This window comes from Acomys minous (genome assembly GCF_964271855.1).
Source record: "Acomys minous genome assembly, chromosome: 4".
Taxonomy (NCBI): domain Eukaryota; kingdom Metazoa; phylum Chordata; class Mammalia; order Rodentia; family Muridae; genus Acomys; species Acomys minous.
The window spans coordinates 16,992,912-17,014,929 of NC_140486.1; the positions used below are offsets into that span (position 1 = coordinate 16,992,912).

Below are 22,018 nucleotides of genomic sequence, written 5' to 3' on the forward strand. Positions count from 1 at the left end.
TAATAACAACAACAACGTACATTTAATTTGTTATTGGTGCCTTGATAGACCAGGCATTGAAAAAAAAAAAAAAACTCCCCCGGCAATTCCATGCAATACCACTGATAAGTGATATGGTATAAGAGCCTTATCTGTCTCCCTAAAGTATTACATCTGAGACTCAGCAGAACAATAAATATAGGCATTATTGGGAAAGGAAAAGAACAGACATATGAGAGTACTGAAAAACATCTCTATACATAGGTTGTTCAGTTTTAGGTTTACTTTTAGAAGAGACTCTGTTTCCCTCTTCAAAATGCTATGTTCGTAATTACTCTACTTTGTAGATATTTTCATCTTACAGGATGACTATGGGGACTTTGCCAGAATGTGAAATGCCATTTAAGAAAAAAAATGATTATTTTTCAGCGTCATTTGAATGCCAAGATTTCTTGAAAATCATTTGAGTTAAATGGTTAGTAGAGCAGACACAGAATTTCTCACAAAGAATTTGAGTACTAAACAAAAGAGATTTTAACTGGGCTTTCTCCACTCAACTTAAATGATTAAAGGCATTATTTAATTTACTACTAATAACCTTCTGCACATACCGAGATACATACGTGTGCATGGGCACACGCACGCACATGTACACTCACAGACATTTCTACTTCTACACACTTAGATGATGAGCTCCCTAGGAAAGAGTTGGGTAGCTGAGTAGCAAGGGTACAGGAAGAGGCTACTGGTCTAGGAGAAAGATGTATAATAAAATTTACGGTTATTATTAATAGATGACTTGATTTTTACTTTAGGCTTTTTAAACCAAGTTCATATCTAAATGTCATCTTTAATTCCATAATAGTTTTATAAGAATAACAAGACATTTTCATTATAAGACAAAGGGTACTTTTATATAGATTTAAAAGTTGATTTTTCTAAAAAATAATTTTTAAAAAGAGTTGCCTTTTCTATATATTGGAGTATCATTTTTCTCAATTGGAAAATAATTCTGAAGCTACCATTTTGATTGTTCAAACTCCTATAATGATATTTCTATAAAAATATGAACTTCTTTTCATCTTTTCTACCAGTATTTAATCACATTCTGTTTTACCTGAAATTCCACTCAAAATATAATTACTGGCAGTAGCCTAGTGCTTATCAGATGCATTGTAAACGTAATAGGATATAGGCAGTTGTGCAAGACTCAGTCTCTTCCTCAAGATAGAACTCAATATGGAATTCAATATAACTAATGTAATGAAAAGTGACATGAAACAAGGTATAATGCATTATAGATAGCATTCATTAATGCATGCTCTGGGCCAAGCACTATGTTTAACTTCACTTATTTCACACAGTAAATGATGATATAATGTCTGTCATGTTAGCTTCAACTTAAACATAAGAAAATGGAAGCTCGGAGAGGTATTATCCAGATGCTCTGTATTCACAAGTGCAACCAGACAGAATTTTCCAACTTCTTTATTTTTTTTCACATTTTAACAATTGGTTATAATAGAAAGCTTTCTATGAGTATCCATAGAAAACATTCTGATAAATGTTTCTAAAGATATTCAATTTAACAGAATAAATGGATACATTCCCAGAATGTTACTAGTTTCTTTTTAATCTTAATGTTTAAGAAAAAAGATTTTCAGAGATATAGCCCAACCTATTACAGATACACAATATAATAATTTGCCATACTACAGTAAAAGAAAGAGATACGTATATTATCAACTAGTGGGAAAAGCCTTTGATTTTTTTCAGGTTCAGGTTTAATACTCAATACATGTATAAATATAAAAGGAATAGGAAGGATGAAGTTTGGGGGAAGACACTGATGTAACTACCAAGCACAAGAAGATGTTCCCAAGGATTTACATAGTTTAAAATGCAATGCGCCAGGTCACTTGGGAAGTAAGATTTTCCCCCTTGAGACCAGCATGCCTTTAAATTATCAGTTGCATTCTTAGAGTAAGCAAGAAAGACACAATTTAATTATTTTGTACTAAAGTACCTAAACTTGTTTATAAAGAAAAGAATGATTTAAAAGTCGACCACAATAGTCCACAAAATAATTTCTTTGTTCAATATTTATCCAATAGGTCACTCCTTTATGATCAAGCGCTGCCCTTCCCATGCATGTTTCCTTATATGTGAAGTGTCCAGAGAGGGAGAGCACCATGTAATGCAGAAACACTCTTGCTCTGCTTCCATTTAAGAGATCAATAGAGCTTTGCAAGCATTAAAACTTTGAAACTAAGTCTTAGTTTTAAACATCATAATCATTAGATTGCTATTAATGAATGTTTACAGTGGAAAATAATGGTCAATAGGAAATATATAATACTAACCTAAAACAACTCTAGATTTCAGTGACAAAGAAATGAATTCAATTTTGGTCCCGCTAGAAAAGTGTTGAAATGGAGTTGACAGTAGAGTGTGTCCTCTGTTTGTGCTTAGGGGTCGGCTCTGGGAACCCATCTAGGTGCCCTCCCCTTTGAACACCGCACTGACTGATTTTTATCAGCCAAGTCTCTGGTGTATGACAGGCCAGTCTATATCGGCTGACACAGAAGCAAGCCCAGCTCTTCCGCCATTTTAAACAGAGTCTACTTTTGGCTTAGTTGTTTTCAACGTCTTGATTTACTAAGTTGCCAGAGCTCATTGTTTTTATTTCTTTGCTTGTTTCCTTCCGGTTTGTATAGTCAGAAGACACAACCTCCCTCAGCTACACAGCGACTGGCCTCAAGCCAAACACGATGTACGAGTTCTCGGTCATGGTGACCAAGAACAGAAGGTCAAGCACGTGGAGCATGACTGCACACGCCACCACCTACGAAGCCGGTATGTGAAGAGACACTGGCCACAAAGGCTCATGCTCGGCCTTGGTGTCAGTGTTCACTGAAGGTGTGGAACTGGAGGCTTAGAATTAGTATGTTCTCAAAATTACAGCTTGTCCTGCATGAAACAATGTATCCTGTACAATTCACAGCACTCGTACATTTAATAGTATTCTTCCACTCCCACAGAAGAGGATGAGGGTTTTCAATAGATTAAGCATCTTTCTGCGTGATTCGTCGATGATTATTAGAAAGAGTTCTTTAGGACATTTAACTCATGGGACCTCAGTGTTAGTTCTCTTCAATGGGTTTACATAACGGGCAGGAATCTGGCTAACTAGTAAAAGCTAATGGAAGTAAGAGTTGCTTTGAAAATCAGTCCTGATAGGAATTGGGTAATTTGAGACAAAACAAACATTATAAATTTGTCCTCTGGATGTGTATTCTGGAATAAGAAGTAGTTTCTAGGTGGTCTTTGAAATACTTTAGAAATAGTTTAATATACTGTATTTTTCAGACTATAAGACACACCTGAAAAAAAAAAAGATGCACCTGACCACAAGATGCACCCAGTTTTTAGAGCATAAAATAAGAAAAACAGTTTTTAAAAAAAACAGCAATTGAACATTAAGGTGCATCCTAACTTCCCCCCACTTTGAGCGTGGGCAAAAAGTGTGTCTTATGGTCCAAAAAACACAGTAATAGAAAACTTTTATGCCTTTTGAAAGATCAAATATATGCACACCTAGCCACTTAAGCCAATTAGTCACCTCTCCTGCCTCAATAGTAACTGTTTTAATTGGTCTCATATTTATATTGTATTTGTGTGTGAACCACACCTAAACATTTTCAAATTTTACAATCATGCCACTAAATCTCTCCTCAAGTGAACAAAATTTCTCCTTTCCACTAGAAGTAGTCCCTTGGTGTTGCTACTTTGATTTTATAATTGTTGCCTTAATTTTTAGAGTGCTACATTTTGTAGGTACATCTGTCTATAAAGCTCTTTCTAGATAATCTCCTTTTAACACTCTTTACTTTATTTTACTTATTATACATTTTAAGCTTTCCTCTCTTAATTCTTATTTGGATGCCAGTGTCTGCAGCTTATTAGAAAAAAATAGGACCAGCCAAGTGAGTTACATACTATGAGGACAATAAAATATCACCCTCTCCCTTTCCTTTACCCTGAAGGAGAGAACTGGAACCAAACCTAAACTATTGAAATTTCAAAAAAATAATACAAGTAAAACCTGATATGACTTGACTGGAACAATAGTCATTTCACTCCAAAACAAGCAAATTCATCCATTTTTCCCATTCATAAACATAAAATTGATACTAGCATCTAGTTTGCAAAATGCATCCTATATGTTGCTCATCAACTACCTAGCCTTACAGAGGCACCAATGGTGAGTCCCAAGGCAGACAAAAAGATAATAAATTTGAGACCTGTGGTTAGTAGAAAGGGTGATTGTCAAATCAGATAATGATCTGAACAAAGGTGTAAACAGCATGTGGATGAGATCCCTAGGTGATGATGAGAAGCAAGAAGTAATTCACAAGTGTCCGTAGATTCTGTAACTGTGAGGAGGAAATGAGTTGGATGAAATAACTCAAGGACTCGCTTTAATTCTGAAAGAAAAAAAAATAGTCTTTATGGCTTCATTGCTACAAGCTGATGGAGCTCATAGTAAACCTAATGGTGACTGGAAATTTTTAATTTAAATATTTCATTCTATCCAAGTGGCCAAGCTTTTATTTTAGTCTGATTCACTTAATTAAGATAAAATAAATAACAAGAATGGTGCCAAAAAGGAGCCAATTGCAGCTATAAAAAAAAACGGTTGCTGCTTCACAGTTCCATCGCCCACTGTTCTGAAGCAGCATGTTTCCCCTCGTTGTGTTAATTAATGTTCTACTCTTCAGAGGAGAGAACCTTAGTGGGACATCTTGAGATAGATGGCAGGAAAGCTGGCTCAAAGATCCTATGTCACAAACTCGTGTGGCCATGATGCTCACATTGACCTAGAGACATTATTTTTCTCCAAAAGAAAAGTCCATACGTTGCTCTCAAAAGAAGAACAGTAGAAAAATATTGCAGTCAAAAAAAAACAACAAATGCCTGATATAATCCCCTTGTCTGTCATCTTCTAAGTTTAGAAGATTTCCCTCCATTCATGCATTTAATGTAGACACCAAAGTCTACAGAGGAAATGTTTGCGAGCCATAGATATGAGAGAGCCTTGCCTGTCTAGTGGGCCAAAGTGTAAATAACGAGAACATTTCTAGCTTACAGGCCCTGAGATAAGTACAAGGTACAAAAGAGAAAGAAAATACAATCTCTATTTTAAAAAGAATAAAAATCCTTTTTAAGAAAGACAAATACATTGAGAAACCAGGAAAAAATCTTGGTGGCACTCAGAGGAAGGAGAGCAGGCTATCAAGAAGAGACTTGATACCCAGTGAGCATATACAGGGGGAGGAGGTCAGTCACAGTCATAGGGGAGGGAAGTAAGGGGAAAATAGGAGGGAGGGAGGAATAGGAGGATACAAGGGATGGGATAACAATTGAGATGTAATACGAATAAATTTTAAAAATATATTAAAATAAATAAATAAACAAATAAATAAGGGGAAAAAAAAGAAATGCAGTCACCAAACTTGAGACATATTAAAAATACAGGAAACATCATAAAGTCCAAATTTACTCTGGAAAAACAAGGGGAATTTGACAAAAGAAGAAATGCCTGGTCACAGCCTCAGGACCTAGGAGTGGGGGGATCAGTAGGTATTAATGTGGATCATAGGAACCAACACCTTTTTTCTTTCCCAGATATCTGGGGGGAAATATGTAGTTCATAGGTAAATTGTAAATATCTGAACCTGTAAGTGCAACACCAACATGTCTATTCATCATTCACACAGCCTAAGGATAAAGACATACACACAACTGAAACTGGTGACTGAGAAAACTGGCATTTTGAATACTCAGTGTCCCAGCACCTTGCTATGTATTACAGAAAAAATTAAAGAGGTTTTTTTTTCTTGTTGTTTTGCTTTGCTTTGGCTTTTACCTTTTTTTAAATACCAGAGTTGACTGCTGATGTAAGTTAATCATCATCCCTTGCCTATTTTCCAAAGAAACCTTACTTTGAATTTTAAGACAGGTAAGAATGAGGATGTTCTGACTAGTTAAGATCTCTTCATTTCTTTCATAGTTTGAAGTTTCTCTTATACACGTTAAATAATATCTAAATCAATTTCTGACTGTATCTAACTTTTCTATTCACAGACTATGAGATATACTGAATGAAATTTTTTAAGAAAGTGATCTTTTTTATGAGATTACATTACCGCTTTCACATTTTGCTATAAATTTATGCTGTTTTTCCAATAATGCCCCCTTGACATGTTTCTTCTCATCCGTTTCATCTCATCCCCTCTTTTTTATTCTTATCCTCTTCTTCTCCTCGACCTTGGGTCCACTATCTTCTCCATTTTTCTTTTAAGATTTCAATATGAGCCGGGTGTGGTGGTGCACGCCTTTAATCCCAGCACTCGGGAGGCAGAGGCTGGTGGATCGCTGTGAGTTTGAGGCCAGCCTGGTCTACAAAGTGAGTCCAGGACAGCCAAGGCTACACAGAGAGACCCTGTCTCGAAAAACCAAAAAAAAAAAAATTTTTTTTTTCAATATGTTGGGGGCATTGCCAGCATATCAAAATTAACTTAGTTTTTATTAACTAGAGTCCAAGTGGCCTTTGGAGAAAGATCTTTGACAGATAAGAATGATTTGTGTCTTTGCTCTTTGGTTCATATCTACAAATACACAGAAAGATATCCTGGTAGTAGAGTGTAGCTATTGCACTGATGTGTCCTACGTTACATTCAGAAGAACCAAGGGGAATAGGATGAAGATAGGTCCACATAGCGATCAAGTTCTGTTATTCACTGGAGTCCTATTTGAAAACATGAAAATTATTGCACAACAAAGAGAGAGAATAGATAGCTGTGAATCTTCCTGTATCAAACTAATGATAACAAGGAGATTGCAGATAATGGATTTGGAGTATTGCTAGCTTCTTAGAAGCCAAACTGTTGTCAAAGGAGTTATAAACAGATCAGTAGAGATGTGCAAGATGTTTGATTGACTGGTCACGTTTGGTCTTACTTTAAAATATATTTACATTTTGTTTTGCACAACATTGAGAAGAAATCTATCTGAATAGAGCCAGGGTTTCTTGCCATCTTATTTTATGCCCGACTGAGGCAAAGACTCTCATATCTTACTTGACTTTTCTACTTTTGAGTCTCAATTTCTGTTCTCACTTAGAAACACATTTACCACATCATTTAAACTTCAAGGTCTGATCTGTTTTATTTTGTTTGTTATTCTTTCTCATTTTCCCCCATAGAATCTGGTAGGTATTTTTCTTCAGTTATAAAGTACAGTTTTAAGAGAGTCTTTAATGGAAGGCATGAAGTTCATCAGCTCAATAAGCATACTTTTTTTGTAAATGCATACATGAGTGTGAGCTACTTAAAAGCACATGCTGCATTCTTCTGCCCAATGTTTCCTCTCTATACTCACACTTTTGGAAGACATTGAACATCCACAGTAAACCACCAATTCTACACCTTGCCTTGCACGATTCAAGAATTTGCAATGAATTATAAAAAGCAAAATAGACATAATATGCTTAGTATTAACAATCTACATCTTGATTGTTAGCATCATGACAAAATGCCCACCGTATCTTTTCTTTTCTACAACCAATGACAAGGCCTTGTCTCTCTCTCACATCACAGCCCCGACTTCTGCTCCCAAGGATTTGACAGTCATTACTCGAGAAGGGAAGCCTCGTGCTGTCATTGTGAGCTGGCAGCCTCCCTTGGAAGCGAATGGAAAAATCACTGGTAAGTGTCCATCTCTCTCTCCCAGCCTTATCCCAGCTTGACCTTTCTCACTGGCTTTGATTACTTCACAGCCGACCTTGCCCTTTGTGTGGAGTTCCTTGCTCAGCATATTTGTTCATTTCCTCATCTTCTCTGATTGGCTTTTCTTGTCCCCCACTGAGGAAGTAGCTCTCTAATGGTTCCTATAGGTGCACACACATACATATTCACTTTCAGTTGCTGTGTGAAAGATAAACATTCCAATTGGAATAGATGGTTTTTGTTTTATTTATGAACTACTAAGACAACCTTCCATGAAGTTTCTATGTATATCAATGGCTAAAATGTATATGGTTGTTTGAAAATTACAGCCTATAATGGATTTCTAATGGCAACATGTGAAGGACATTTGTCTTGAGAATTTTAACTTCTTTAGCTTTTAGCGGCATTCTTTAATAGTAAGGTTTGGAAAATACATAATACTGACTGACAGAAATTGAATATAATGAGTATTTCACAGTGACAGATTTTATTTTACCAAATATTACTGATAGCAAAAATGCCCAATTAAAGCATCCATTAGAAGCCTATGATGTTAATTTAGTATTTAAAAAACATAATAGAGTTCTATTAGAGAGTTTTCATTCTCTATTCAATTTAGATCAATTTAGGTTTTTAACAGATATCCCCATAGCATTAACTTATTATGGAAAATATTGTACAACTCAAAATGTGCATCTTATAACCCAATAAAGTAGAACCATTGAGTTCTGTACTTACAAGTCTCTCTCTAGTATTTGCATGTACATACAAGAGGTATATGGCAGTACCACACATTAACAGACTGACTGAGTCGTTCTGTAAGACAGATAAACAAGGGATGAGCAGTTTCAGTGTCAGATGGTAAACTCACTCCATATGCGGTGTCATAAAGTTTTGCAGAATAAAAAGATAACATGATGCTTATAAATCTGATTGAATTTTAAGTTGAATATTTGCTTTCTTTAGGAAATTGCTTTTTGGGTAATACCAAACAGAATTTTCATATGAATTGACAAATATGAGGCAGAATATAAACATAAAATCCCTCCCTCCAGAGCATATGTGTTTAGTTGTCAGTGGTCCAGGTCTTTGAAAACTCAGGCCAGTACATTCTAGTTTTCTTTTATTCTCATTTCTCAGTACCCTGGTTTACTTACTGTAATTCTGTTTCAATACTTTTTGTAATGCTTGATTTATTTATACTTCACTATAAACAGTTATTTATAAAAATGTCAAAATAGATAATGTTTTAAGAAGAAAAGAATAGAAAATTTTTAAATAAAAACAAGGTGTGGTAGAAACTATGTTTAGTGAAGAATGAAATTAATCATATTTTCCACTACTACACTCTTCACTCTTACTCAAATAAATCTTCAAGCTGTCAAAGTAAATAACAGAATGTGTTTCCAACTCTGAAAAAGAAACACACACACACACACACACACACACACACACACACACACACATACACACATACAGTTGAATTACTAGAGACCTAAAAAGCTGATTAATTTATTAAAGGAAAATTGTGATTATTAAGGATGTACTTTAATTCAGTTCAACAAAAAGTCAAAATAAGAAGCCTTGAGAAACTATGAGGAAGAAGAAAGAGACAAAGTAGGATAAGGACTAAGAATATAACCCTGGTATAACATATGCATGCAAGAAAATATAATAAAACCACACAGATGTAATTTTAATATTTTAAAGAAAAATAAAAGTAATTGTAAATGTGCTGATCAAGAAGCATCATGTTCTTATGCACTGCACTCCCGCCCACTGGTTCCTGTTAAGATGTTATGGTATTATTCTTTGATCTCCACAAGGTGCATTATAGCTCATGCATACTTGTACACACATACACAGACACTCATGTACAATTAATAAGGCTAAAAATAAATATAATAAAATGAGACAAAAGTTAAAAAAACTTTATTGTTTCTGTTTTTCTGTCTTTTAAAAAACATTTTAAGTAATTTATTCGGATTTCTTCTCATTTGTTATCCCCTCACTTGTATCTTCCCGTTCCCCCTCCCTCCCTCTTTTATCATATTCCTCTCCTCTAGGTCTGTGACAGAAGGGGACCTTGTCCCCTACTAAAAGATCACAGTCTATCAGGGCTCTTCCTGGTAGCCTGCTTAATCTTCCTCTCAGTGTCACCAGGTCTCCTGACAAAAGGGAAGTGGTCTAATAGAGGGCACCAGAGTTCATTTTCGAGTCAGTCCCTGCTCTCCACACAACTGTGGAGAACGTGCTGTCGTCCATTGGCTAGATCTGGATAGGGGTTCTAGGTTTACTGCATGCATTGTCCTTGATTTGTACAGTAGTTTTAGCAGACACTCCTGGGTCCAGATCCGCCAGTGTTTCTCGGAGGTCATGCACCATGTCAGACTCTTACAATCTTTTTGCTTCCTCTTATACACAGACCCCTGAATCTTGAGGGTAGTGTTTGGGAAAGATACCCTATTTAGTGCTGAATTCTTTAGAGTTTGTCACTCTCTGCACATGTTCCAGTTTTGGGTCCCTGTGTTAAATACTTTCTGCTGTAAAAAGTCTGCAATGCAGGCTGAGAAATTAAATAATTGATCGATCTAGCTATATTCCTTTATTAGCATAAAAATAGTATTAGCCAGGGAATGGGAGGAGGGGGTAGGGGTAGAACTGAGAAAATAGTAAAATAGTATTAGGTTTTTCCCTATGCACAGAACCTATCTAGTTTCACGTTCTTGACCACGTTAGCTGTGTCAGGCATGAGTTCCTTTTCATGGAGTGGGCTTAGATCCGATCTAAAATTGGTTGGTTACTCTCACATCATTTGTGCCACCATTGCACTAATATATCTTGCAGGTAGGTCTCTGTGTAGGGACACAGGATTGTATATGGATGACACCGATGATTATTTTTCTTTTCCAGTAATGTGTAATGTACTTGTCACACCATGAACACTCTTCAATAGGAGGGAAGCATCTAGTTGGGCACCAGTTCAATTGCTCTGTTCAGTAACAGAAGTAACTGGTACCTTCTCCATTAATTGAAATATCCCCGCTGCTCCCTCATTCTTTAATAAGCTACATAACCTATGTGTGTGTTTGTATTTAAATATTCATATCTAAAACTTAAGATCTAAAAACCCTAATATAAATGCAAAGATGTCATATTTTGAGGTCTCCTTACCTCATTCAAGATGTTTCAAGCTCCATCCATGCAAATTTCATAATTTCATTTTCCTTAACAGCTGGATAATATTCTATGGTATATGTGTATTACATCCTCATTTGTCCTTCTATTCTGCATATCTAGAATATAAGCATACTTTAATTATGTAATTATATCTTACAAAGGTATAAGTCAATATATCAACCTACCTGAAATCTCATTACTTTTGTATAATTGGCAGCATTATTGCTTCCTAGTGTGCATGATTAACAGCAGGGTTTAGTTACTTACTGATGATCAAAATTGACCCTCACTTCCTGCTTCCTAGTCACCTCCACTTGGCGAGTCATTTCATCAAAGCCCCCAGAGAAAAAGATCTATAGATTCTGCTGACAAATCAGAAATAATAATCTTGTCTGAGTTCATGTTACAGGATGTTCTGACACATCAATTCTGTTGGTGCCAAGCAAGGTTTAGAAGCCATCACAGCTCAGGAAGACAGAATCGCACAAAAGCGAGGAGACCAGAGATTAGGAATAATGGCAGCTATCACAGATGATTAACCAAACTTATTGGTTTAATGAAAAAGTCCTGCCCTGTGGTCATTTTTAAGGTAACACCTATGGCAGGCAGGTTTGGAAAAAAACAAATAAAAAGAGAGTAGTACAAATAAAGAAATGTAAAGATGAGCACAAAATAGGTATAAATTTTAATAATCAATTTTACTTGAAGAAAATGACTTCTGGGTATTGGATTTAGTAACATAGTTTAATTTTACAGGTCAACCAGGAAGAACCTAGTTAAGACCACAGAAAATTCAGAGCTCCAAACATACACAGAACATTATATAAAGCAGTGTAATGAGTGATACAAACCCATAGGTACTATCCTAATTTATTAAAAACACAAAGACACAGAAATGAAAGTTTGCGGTAGAGGAAAGCTTTTATGTGTCAGAAATACCTTAACAGGACTTTGATGGACGATTTGCGGAATCGATTCGGATACAGAAAGTGAAGGAAGGGAGACAGGTGTGTGTAACAAGAGAAAGACTGGAGATACATAGACAGCAATCTTCCTGTGGCTGAGGGTGTGTGCTCAGAGTACATATATGGTGCACGGATACTTCCGAGAAGTGAAACTCAGTCCGAGAACTCTGAATTAAGCTTGGCAGATACATAACAGTGACAGTTTCCAGGCTAGCTGGGGGCAAGAAGGCCTCAAAAGGAAAAGCATTTCCAAGGGAAACATTCCTTTAAGAAAGTGATTTTCATAATCTTTTTTTTTTTTTTCCTTTTTTGAGACAAGGTCTCTCTGTGTAGCCTTGGCGGTCCTGGACTCACTTTGTAGACCAGGCTAGCCTTGAACTTACAGCGACCTGCCTGCCTCTGCCTCCTGAGTGCTGGGATTAAAGGCATGCGCCACCATGCCTGGCTTTGATTTTAATATTCTTGTGTAATAAATATTATGCAGTAGCATGTATAATTAATATAAACAATGAAAGTTATATAAAAGTGACTTATTTGCACAGAATTATTAGATTTAGAAACAAGGTGGCTTACATGTGATAAATATTATTTACAGAATTTTGGTGGAACTGTAGCACACCACCATATTTATATAACAGAATTATACAAGGTTAACCCCTCACCTGTCAGTTTTATCTGACAATGTAATGAAAAGTTATTGATAGCACCTAAGATGGATAAGACTAATGTTCAGATATGCATATTTCATAGAGCTCAGTGATTTGTGGTACATATTCAAACTAAACCATCATAAGTGAGTATACTGTTAGTGCTATGGTAACATAATGCCCAAACAGAGTTAAGGCCCTCCATAGGTACTCTGTCTGAGATGACAACTAAACCACCTTTATCTAGTTTAGTGACATTATTTGCCTGCCTAAGATGGAACAAGAGAAATATTGCTAGAATCTCATTCCAGCCATTTTCCAAACTAGCTTCATTATTTGTGAAAGGATTGCCACGCAGGCCCCACTAACTTCACAGGGTCACTGCAATAATAAAATATGACTGTTCATTTTTACAATATTCTAAATATGTACAGAATTTTATACTTCCAATACATCTTTATTATTTAAGCACAGCCAAAATAAATATCACTTATTTTCTTTATTGGTCTATTATAAATATTATGCAGACAGGTTGTCTCAGTTTTACATGGTGATAATGTTAATATATTAGAAAAGACAAGTAATTAGGATTTATAGATAGCAAACAGAAATTTTTAATATGACAGATATATTTTATTTCTAGTGACCCACTCCAATTTTTATTCTCTGCACTAAAACAATTAGTGGCTAAATCTTGCAATATTTAAACTAGTGATGACTGGCTAAGCTGAATGCTATAGTTTATAGATTGTAGAAATATAATAATTAATACAAATTATGCCTGAGAAACATGTGTGTTTGACAGAGTAACTGTAACATGCATTCTGTACACCAACCAGAACCACATCTGTCTATTTATACAGCTTACATCTTGTTTTATACCTTGGACAAGAATATACCAATAGATGACTGGATTATGGAGACTGTCAGTGGTGATCGGCTTACCCATCAAATCATGGACCTCAACCTTGATACTATGTATTACTTCCGAATTCAAGCACGGAATGCAAAAGGCGTGGGGCCCCTCTCTGATCCCATTCTCTTCAGGACTTTGAAAGGTTTGAACTATTTTCCATCGTCTCTTTTGTTTTCTTGAGGGAAGTCACAGAATAACTCCACAGTCTGCGTTAGGAAAAAGGTCTACCCCTTTTTATTTTGTGGGGAAAAAAATGCCTGCCGTGGGCATTCAGAAGAGATTAAGATGTGACTTGTATACTCACATTCTACATGTGAAAGCAAGATCTATTGTTGTATCACATTTTTATGCCATCAACACCAGGCAGACATGTATAACTTGACTTTTTATTTATAGCCTTCTGGCATTTTCCTTTGATTTTATACACACCATTTTTATTTGATGTACAATGAAGCCTTTTGACCTTTTTATATAACAGAATAAATGTGTAGGTGAATTGAATTATGTATATGTCCTAAAATTGCCAACTTTAGTTCCTTTCAATAATGGTCATTTTTATGTATTAAAGAAAGCTTTAATAAGGGAAGCTACAAAATTAAAATTAAAAAAATGTGGTTGGTATGATGCAAACACAAATCCAAAAATGAGATGGAAAGTTTAATATGAAGATTAGATGAAATCTCACAATCATGTTAACATATATACATATATACATACATACATACACACACTCAATTTAAAGATGTCTGTATAGAAAATACTGAATTTAAATGCTGATTATATTTTTTAAATCCTTACTCTTTTAGAACCTAATAATATTTTTTACTAGATAAAATGATTTCACGGATCAATTAATGATGAGAAAATAATTTGCATGGCCCATACCTGATATTTACTATACTGTGCTCAGTGTTTTATACAAGGGTAGATAGCTTGAGTCTTAAATATGTGTCAATATTATGCATATATGTCCTCCAGAAAAATGAATACATGATGGCAAACAAATAAGACATTAGAGAGACCTTCATGATTGACATTCCTACGGACTTCTTTGCTGTACTTAAAGGAGGGTCTTAGAGTGACTGCATAGTCCGTTTGTCAATGCTTTAGGAAGCTATGTTCAATACATAGCGGACCTTTGAATTCTCATGAGTAAGCTATTCAAAAGCTGTACTTTGTTAGCAGCTTATCTGAAATTTTGCCAAAAATACACAAGCAAGCATTCAGCCTAAGCCTGCGTGACAGTTCCTCATGCCACAGTAGGAGTTAGGGGGCAGGGAAGGAAGAAATAAGCTAGATTTTTGTCCAGGTTTTGAGGACCTCCTGTTTAAAACAGGTTTTACTTCATGAGCAATTGAAAGGCAGCCAGTTGTTCATTTCATAGAAGCAGAGAATGTAACTAGATAATGTTTTGCAAATGCTTAAATTTTATCTATAGGCGGGTGCCAAATTAATTTCATGCTCACAGTGTGAGGCAGCCAAGAGATGTCAGGAAAGGCTTACAGTGATTTAAGGAATCGGAATGTTTTATGTGGTAGATTGGTGAGCTGCCGCAGGATATACTGGTCCACACTGATAGCCACCCTGTAGCCTGTTTAATGACGTTTACATTTCCTTTGTTAATGTTTGCCTTGACTTCCCTAAAATCATCTATAATCATTTTCTAAACCATTGACACATTCCAAATATTCTTTTATAATGGTCTACAAGAATTAGGTCTAATACACTGATTTGATGCCGTGCTTAATAATCAATTTGTGAATAAAGTTTGCTTAAATGGTTAAATGATTTTTCATGTCCTGGGTAAATTTTAAACAACTCACACACAAAAAAACTGGTACTGCCTATCTTTATTAAAACCCAAATTCTGCGAAAACTGTATTTTCTATGTCATTTTAAATGACAAATGTCTTAAGGCCGATAAATTATACATCATAAGAGATTTGATGTCGCAGTAAACCACAGCTACACCAGTGACAAAATCATAGAATTTCTCTGATTAAAGATTTTTCACCTTCCAAAGCTGCTTAAAAGCATAAGGCCTCTGCTCACTGGTATGTGACCTTGTTTGACAGGGAGAAAGGTTTAAATGTTTCCCTAAAGCTGAGCAAAATCCCTGTAGTCTACTAGTAAATGGGTAAACATTTCATTGCAAATCACACCCCAGGCAGGTGTCCACAAGCCTCATTCTTTCATATTCAGCCCTTGCCAAAGTGGCAGCATTTTGCACTTGAGATCTTAGTTTGTCTTTTGCTATTAGCAACCAGCCAGAGGGGTTTAGGAAGTTTGGTAAGTAATACTGATGAATTGAAAGAATATTTATAATTAGAAAGCATGTATGCATGTGTATGATGTGTCTAATTATTTCTTTGAATTTTAATTATAGTAATATTTAGGGTTGGTTCTTTTTTTGACCACGTAAGAATATGCAGATTCCCACCTCCCTTACCCACATCCTTTACAGGCTTCTTTTTAGAAACTCTCACCTGTTCAAACACCACGAGATGTATGTGTCTGTGTGTATTACCTCCAGGGAAATTTGCATTAATGTATTCACCTATCATTTTAGGGTTCTTTATAGAAACGTAACTAAAATATATATAATAGCATATTATAGATATATATTAATTCCCACGTATATGTATAATATATGTGATTTATTGGATTAATAGATAGAGAATTGAGAGTGGCTTACAAGTAATGGTTCGACTATTTGAACAATGACTGTCTCCTAATGCAGAGTCTAAGAATAAGATAGTTGTTCAGTCCATGAGGCTGGATGTCTCAGCTGGTCTTCAGTGTATGACAGAGTCCCCAAGCCGGTGCCTCTAATCCCAGTGAAGGAATAAACTTGCCAGGGAAAGTGAGGACAAACAGGCAAAAAGCGAGTGCTAGCTTCTCCCATGGTCTTTATATAGGATGCCTACAGAAGGTGTGGCCCTGATTTAAACTGGATCTTCTCACCTGAGAAGATTTAGATTTAGAGTGGATCTTCCCACCTCAAAAGACTCACTCAAGTAAAGTTCCTCACAGGTGCACTCAGCCACCTGGGTTTTATTTAGTTCCAGACTTAGTCAAGGTGACAACCAGGAGTAGCTTTCACACATGTGATACTCTAGTGAAGAAGAATGCGCCCATGGTAGTATACCACAAAAGATGTCTACAGAGGGAGGGCGTCGTTTCCTACACCCAGAGAGGAGCCAGGTGCTCAGTGATGAGATCTCAATAAAGCATTATCTATTTTCTGAGCATCCTTAACTGGTACTTGAAAATATGGCTCTCCCCTATCCAGAAATAAAATACACTGAAACCTACGTGCCAGAGTATGAGAAAAATGGCTTAGAATTCAAATTACATTTTGGTAAAACACATATTGGTTTAGGTCACATGACATCAAAAATTACAAATTCACATCACAAACTGCAAGTATTTGATTTTAAAAAGTAACTATTATAATCCATTTGGACTCCGTTGGTCTCTGTGTTTAGTGACTTTGTTATACAAGACCTCACTATGTAGAAATTGCTGCCCTGAACGTTGATATGTAGGCTAGATTGGAGTTGATTTCTCAGAGATCTTCCTGACTCCACTTCATGAGTGGTAGTCTTGTGCCACCCACACCCAGCTAGTAAACATTTTTTAAAACTTGAAAATTTTTCTCACTATAGCCAATGTAACTTTACTAACAGAAAAGCATATCTGTAGAGATTATACTTACTGGTCATTTGCTAAAGTATCTTTTACTTCAGACAATGCAAGTGATGCAATTAGCAATAAAAGAACAATCAGAGGATGAATAGGCGATGAGTTTGGCTTTCTTCTTCTTTTTTTCCGGTTACTTTTTGACATTATCCCACACAGTCTCATTAAAGCCATCTCTATACCAGGTATAAAATGCTGATTAGAACGGCTATATGAGCGTGCCTTGCTCCGATTCTCAAATCTGCACATTTCCCAGACCGCTGTATTCTATGCCTTTCTTGCTGGAAGCCGGGCATGCTGGTTCTGATAGGCCAGTTTTTTTCTTTGCAGACCACAGACCTTTGTTAAAAATCCTGCTCATTCCCAGCTGGGTGGTACAAGCCCTTCATCTCAGCAATAGGGAGGCAGAAACAAGTGGATATCTGTGCACTGGAAGCCAGTCTAAGCTATTGAGTGAGTGAATTCCAGGAGAGACCGTATCTCAAAAACTAAAAACTAAGACAAAACAAAAATCCTGAAATTCATGGTATGTTTAGTGCAATAGCCTGTAAAGAACAACAACAAGAGACTTGATACCCTATGAGCATATACAGGGGGAGGAAATCCCCCTCAGGAACAGTCATAGGGGAGGGGAATAAGGGGAAAATAGGAGGGAGGGAAGAATGGGAGGATACAAGGAATGGGATAACCATTGAGATGTAACAAGAATAAATTAATAAAAAAAATTTTTAAAAAAGAAACTAAAAAAAGAACATAAAACATAAAACAAACAAAGAAACCAATGAGCTATCAACCAAGCTTCAGAATTTGCTGTAGGTTATTTTTTTTTCCAGCAGCAGTAATGTATTTGCAGAAGGGAAATACACAGAATGAATGGATGCCTATGTCGTACATTACCGCATGGTTACCTGTCTCACTGCAAATTTCAATGAAACCCATACGAGTCAAATGAGCTTTTGAGTACAGCTCAGTTAAATATGCCAAAAGATTAAAAAAAAATAAATTCATGTATGCATAAAATAATTATAATTGATGAAGACTTACAAAGGTGTAGATTAGAAAAAAAAATCCTTAAGAGTGCCATGAGAACTGTGATAGCATTAATTTCGTATTTGAGGTCATCTGTTGAAGTGTATGAAGTCAAATTTCAAGAATTTTAGAGATGCCTTTAGATTTAAAAAGAAATTGTAATCACTGATCACTGATAGCTCTTTGCAGTGGTGAACAAATTAAAAGCCAGCCTCACCAGGTCTAAGATCAAGCCATCACGGTCGTATATCCCACTGAGTATATCCCACTGTGTTTACCCCACTGAGTATATCCCACTGTGTTTACCCCACTGAGTATATTCCACTGAGTATGTCCTACTGAGTATATCCCACTGAGTATACTCCACAGAGTATATCCTATTGAATAGGTACCACTATGTATATCCCACTGAGTATGTCCCACTGTGTATATCCCACTGAGTATATCCCACTGAGTATGTCCCACTATGTATATCCCACTGAGTATATCCCACTGTGTATATCCCACTGAGTATGTCCCACTGAGTATATCCCACTGTGTATATCCCACTGAGTATATCCCACTGTGTATATCCCACTGAGTATGTCCCACTGTGTATATCCCACTGAGTATATCCCACTGAGTATATCCCACTGTGTATATCCCACTGAGTATGTCCCACTGTGTATATCCCACTAAGTATATCCCACTGAGTATATCCCTATAAGTATAGCCCACTCAGCATATCCCACTGAGTATACTCCACTGAGTATATCCTACTGAGCATATCCCACTGAGTGTACTCCATTGAGTATATCCCAGTGAGTATGTCCCACTGTGTCTATCCCACTGACTATGTCCCACTATGTATATCCCACTGAGCATATCCCACTGAGTATACCCCACTGTGTAAACCCTACTCGTTTACCTGATTTGTTAAGAATTGTTTACATGGATGCTCCAAGTTATTTTGCTTTAATATGTGCTTATATTATATATTAATACATATATGCTCATACATATAATAAGTAGGTCCTGAGGTTTCCTTAAGTATGAACTGGTAGCTCTCTCTATTCATTTGGTTATCAATCTCATTTTAACTAAAATTCCAATACATTTTTATGTTTAGGAAAACATGAGAACTAGATTTTATAACATATTTATTCAGCAAAAACATTATTTTCCGGGGTTTGTCACCTCTGCCTGGTTACTCAAAAAAAAAAAAAAAAAAAAGATGACAAAATTTTGTACTTGATAAACCATATTTCTCATAAGAAACTATAATAATATAACATTTTTTTCTCTCTGCAGTGGAACACCCTGACAAAATGGCTAATGACCAAGGTACAGTGGCATAGTCTATTGTTGTTTTCCTCTTTAGAGCAGTTGTATCTATTGGAAATGTCAATCATTACTTTGTATTCCCCCTTTCACCTGGGCCATACACCTGATGGAGCAGACACTGACATGATTAATCTTGTTAATGAAGTTCTGCTTGGCTGAGGCTGTGGGTCTGATACGGAAGATGTAAATTTTCTTGAGAGGAAATTGTTTTGTCTCTATTCTGAAGGACCAATTAAAATGTCAAGCTTCTTTGTATGAAATAAATTTTTAGTCTCTGTCTGCACTTCTGAATAATTCACATTAAGTATAATTAAGCTCAGCATAATTTTCAAGCTGCTCTTGCACCCTTTCCTGAGCTGTGGATTAAAGTTCTGCCATGCTACATAAATCATGTGTGCTTCTCCTCCGCAACGAGATGCCTTTAATAAATAAAAACAAAGTTGAGACAACTTTTTAGGGCATTAGCGCTATTCATTTTGAAGCCCAGGGTCTCTCAGCCCATGGATCAGAGATCAGGTGGTGATGGTGGTATTTCTCTCTCTCTCTCTCTCTCTCTCTCTCTCTCTCTCTCTCTCTCTCTCTCTCTCTCTCATTACTAACAGATGATTTAAAAGCACGAATGGTTTCACACAATGAAAAATGGAGATAAACACAAATTATCCTTCAGTTCAAAAATAGAGAAGAATTCCTTATTAACATAATTTGTAGACTGATTGATAAATTAGTATTCCATTATCTTTACACCAAAGACAGTTAATAGAATTCTAAGCAAGAAAAGGAGAGTTGATGAGTTTCAAGGGGTGGGACTAGGGGAGGCCTATTACTTTCATGAGGAGTATGGGAGTCCTTGAAACTGGCTTCATTCCTGTTGTGCTGTCAAGGTCAATGTTAGTGTGTCTCCTTTGCACATACAAATGGACCATCACCTTAACCAGCCCATGTTGATGCTCCCAAGCAACAAGTTGTGAGATTAAAAGGAAATTCTCTTCCTGATGGCAGCCGTGCTGAACAGATCCAGACTATCTGTGTATTGCTCTTACTAAAGGCAGATGGCTCACAACCTGAGCAGTGTTCATTTGTTTTTCCCAAGGACGCTAGTTTTTGCTTGTTTTGTTTTTTTCTGGGTTCCTGTGGAATATTTCTATCTGATGCAATATGACAATATTGCATATGGAATAATAGAAGTTATATTCTAGAAATGTCTACCCAAGTCAAGATTCCTGTGAATATGTGTTGCTGCTCCAAATTGTTTCCACTGGGGAAAAATTCTTGTAAGAGCCCTATCTATTAGAGATGAACATCTTTAATAATATTAATGTTGAGTAATGTCACTTAGCATATATTTCCCTAAGTACATGAAGCACTAGAGCTGGCAAAGTACAAACTCAGAACAATTAGTTAGAAGCTATCTAATTATTTCAGTCATAAGATAATTAAAATGGCCTCACATAATCTTCTTCACTAAAGAAAATTTGGAACACTCAGAGGCCAAGAGCTCTTAAATTTTAATTATATTTGTACCATATATATATATATATATATATATATATATATATATATATATATATGAATTAGCAAAAGTAACAGAAATTTATTGAGTAATTTGACTAGCTGTTACATTAGCCACTTACATGATCTAGCATTCCATTTTCAAAATCTTCTTGGATTCTAACTTTTGTTTTGAAATAGTTAGCTTTTATGCTTAAAATATTACATTTTTAAACTTCTGGTGCTAGATAAGGATCCTAGGACCTCAGAGCTATGAAGGACACATCTGTCCACTGAGGTACACACCAAATGTTTTGCTTCATATTATGTTAAGCTATCCAATACATATATTGTCATGTTTTTTTTTTTTGTCCCTCTGATAAATTTGTAACAGGAACTCAGTTTTTGAGTTCTAGCATAGAGTTTGGAGGGGCCCACGCCTCCCCCAGCTGAGGCGCTGTAGGTGGCTTTTTTGGAAGAGGAAATGTCAGTTCTCGGTAAGAGTGTAGCCCCCGGTATGGGACCCACACTGCAGTGGATGGTGCCACACCCTTGAGTATATGGGCAGCACATGTTGTACTTGGCGGCCTATTGACAAAGAAAAAGACTGTGAGTTGGCGGGGTGGAGCAGTGAACATAGGTCTCGAGTAATTTGGGGGAGTAGTAGTAGATAAATAAGATCAAATACATATGGAATTATCAAAGGATTAATAAAAGTGTTCAATCATAGAGAAAATTTGTTACTTTAAATCAGAGATACCTTGACAGTATGAATACTAAATAGAGAAGCAGAAAATTGAATTGTAAGAGAAAACAGTTTTTAAAAGTTGTTAAAAATACCTTAGCAGTTTTGTTTTGTTTTGTTTTGTTTTGTCAAAATTACTTGTTCTTGGAACCTAAGGCCTCGTATAAAGACCATAAACAAGAAAAAAATGTTTTTAAAATAAGAATGAGATTTTTTTTTCAGGTAGCGGAATTGCTTTCTTTTAAGTAATAGAA

The 22,018-nt window shown here is 36.0% G+C and overlaps 1 protein-coding gene across 2 annotated transcripts in view; it reads left to right on the forward strand.

Moving 5' to 3' along the window:
- DCC (DCC netrin 1 receptor) overlaps positions 1 to 22,018 on the forward strand; it is a 1,088,923-nt gene that overhangs the window by 967,353 nt on the left and 99,552 nt on the right. For both annotated transcript variants that reach the window (XM_084780514.1, XM_084780515.1), the window contains exons 18-21: positions 2,697 to 2,835; positions 7,641 to 7,748; positions 13,425 to 13,619; positions 19,499 to 19,531. In XM_084780514.1, the coding sequence (XP_084636640.1) occupies positions 2,697 to 2,835; positions 7,641 to 7,748; positions 13,425 to 13,619; positions 19,499 to 19,531 (475 nt within the window). The remainder of the gene's footprint in view (positions 1 to 2,696; positions 2,836 to 7,640; positions 7,749 to 13,424; positions 13,620 to 19,498; positions 19,532 to 22,018) is intronic.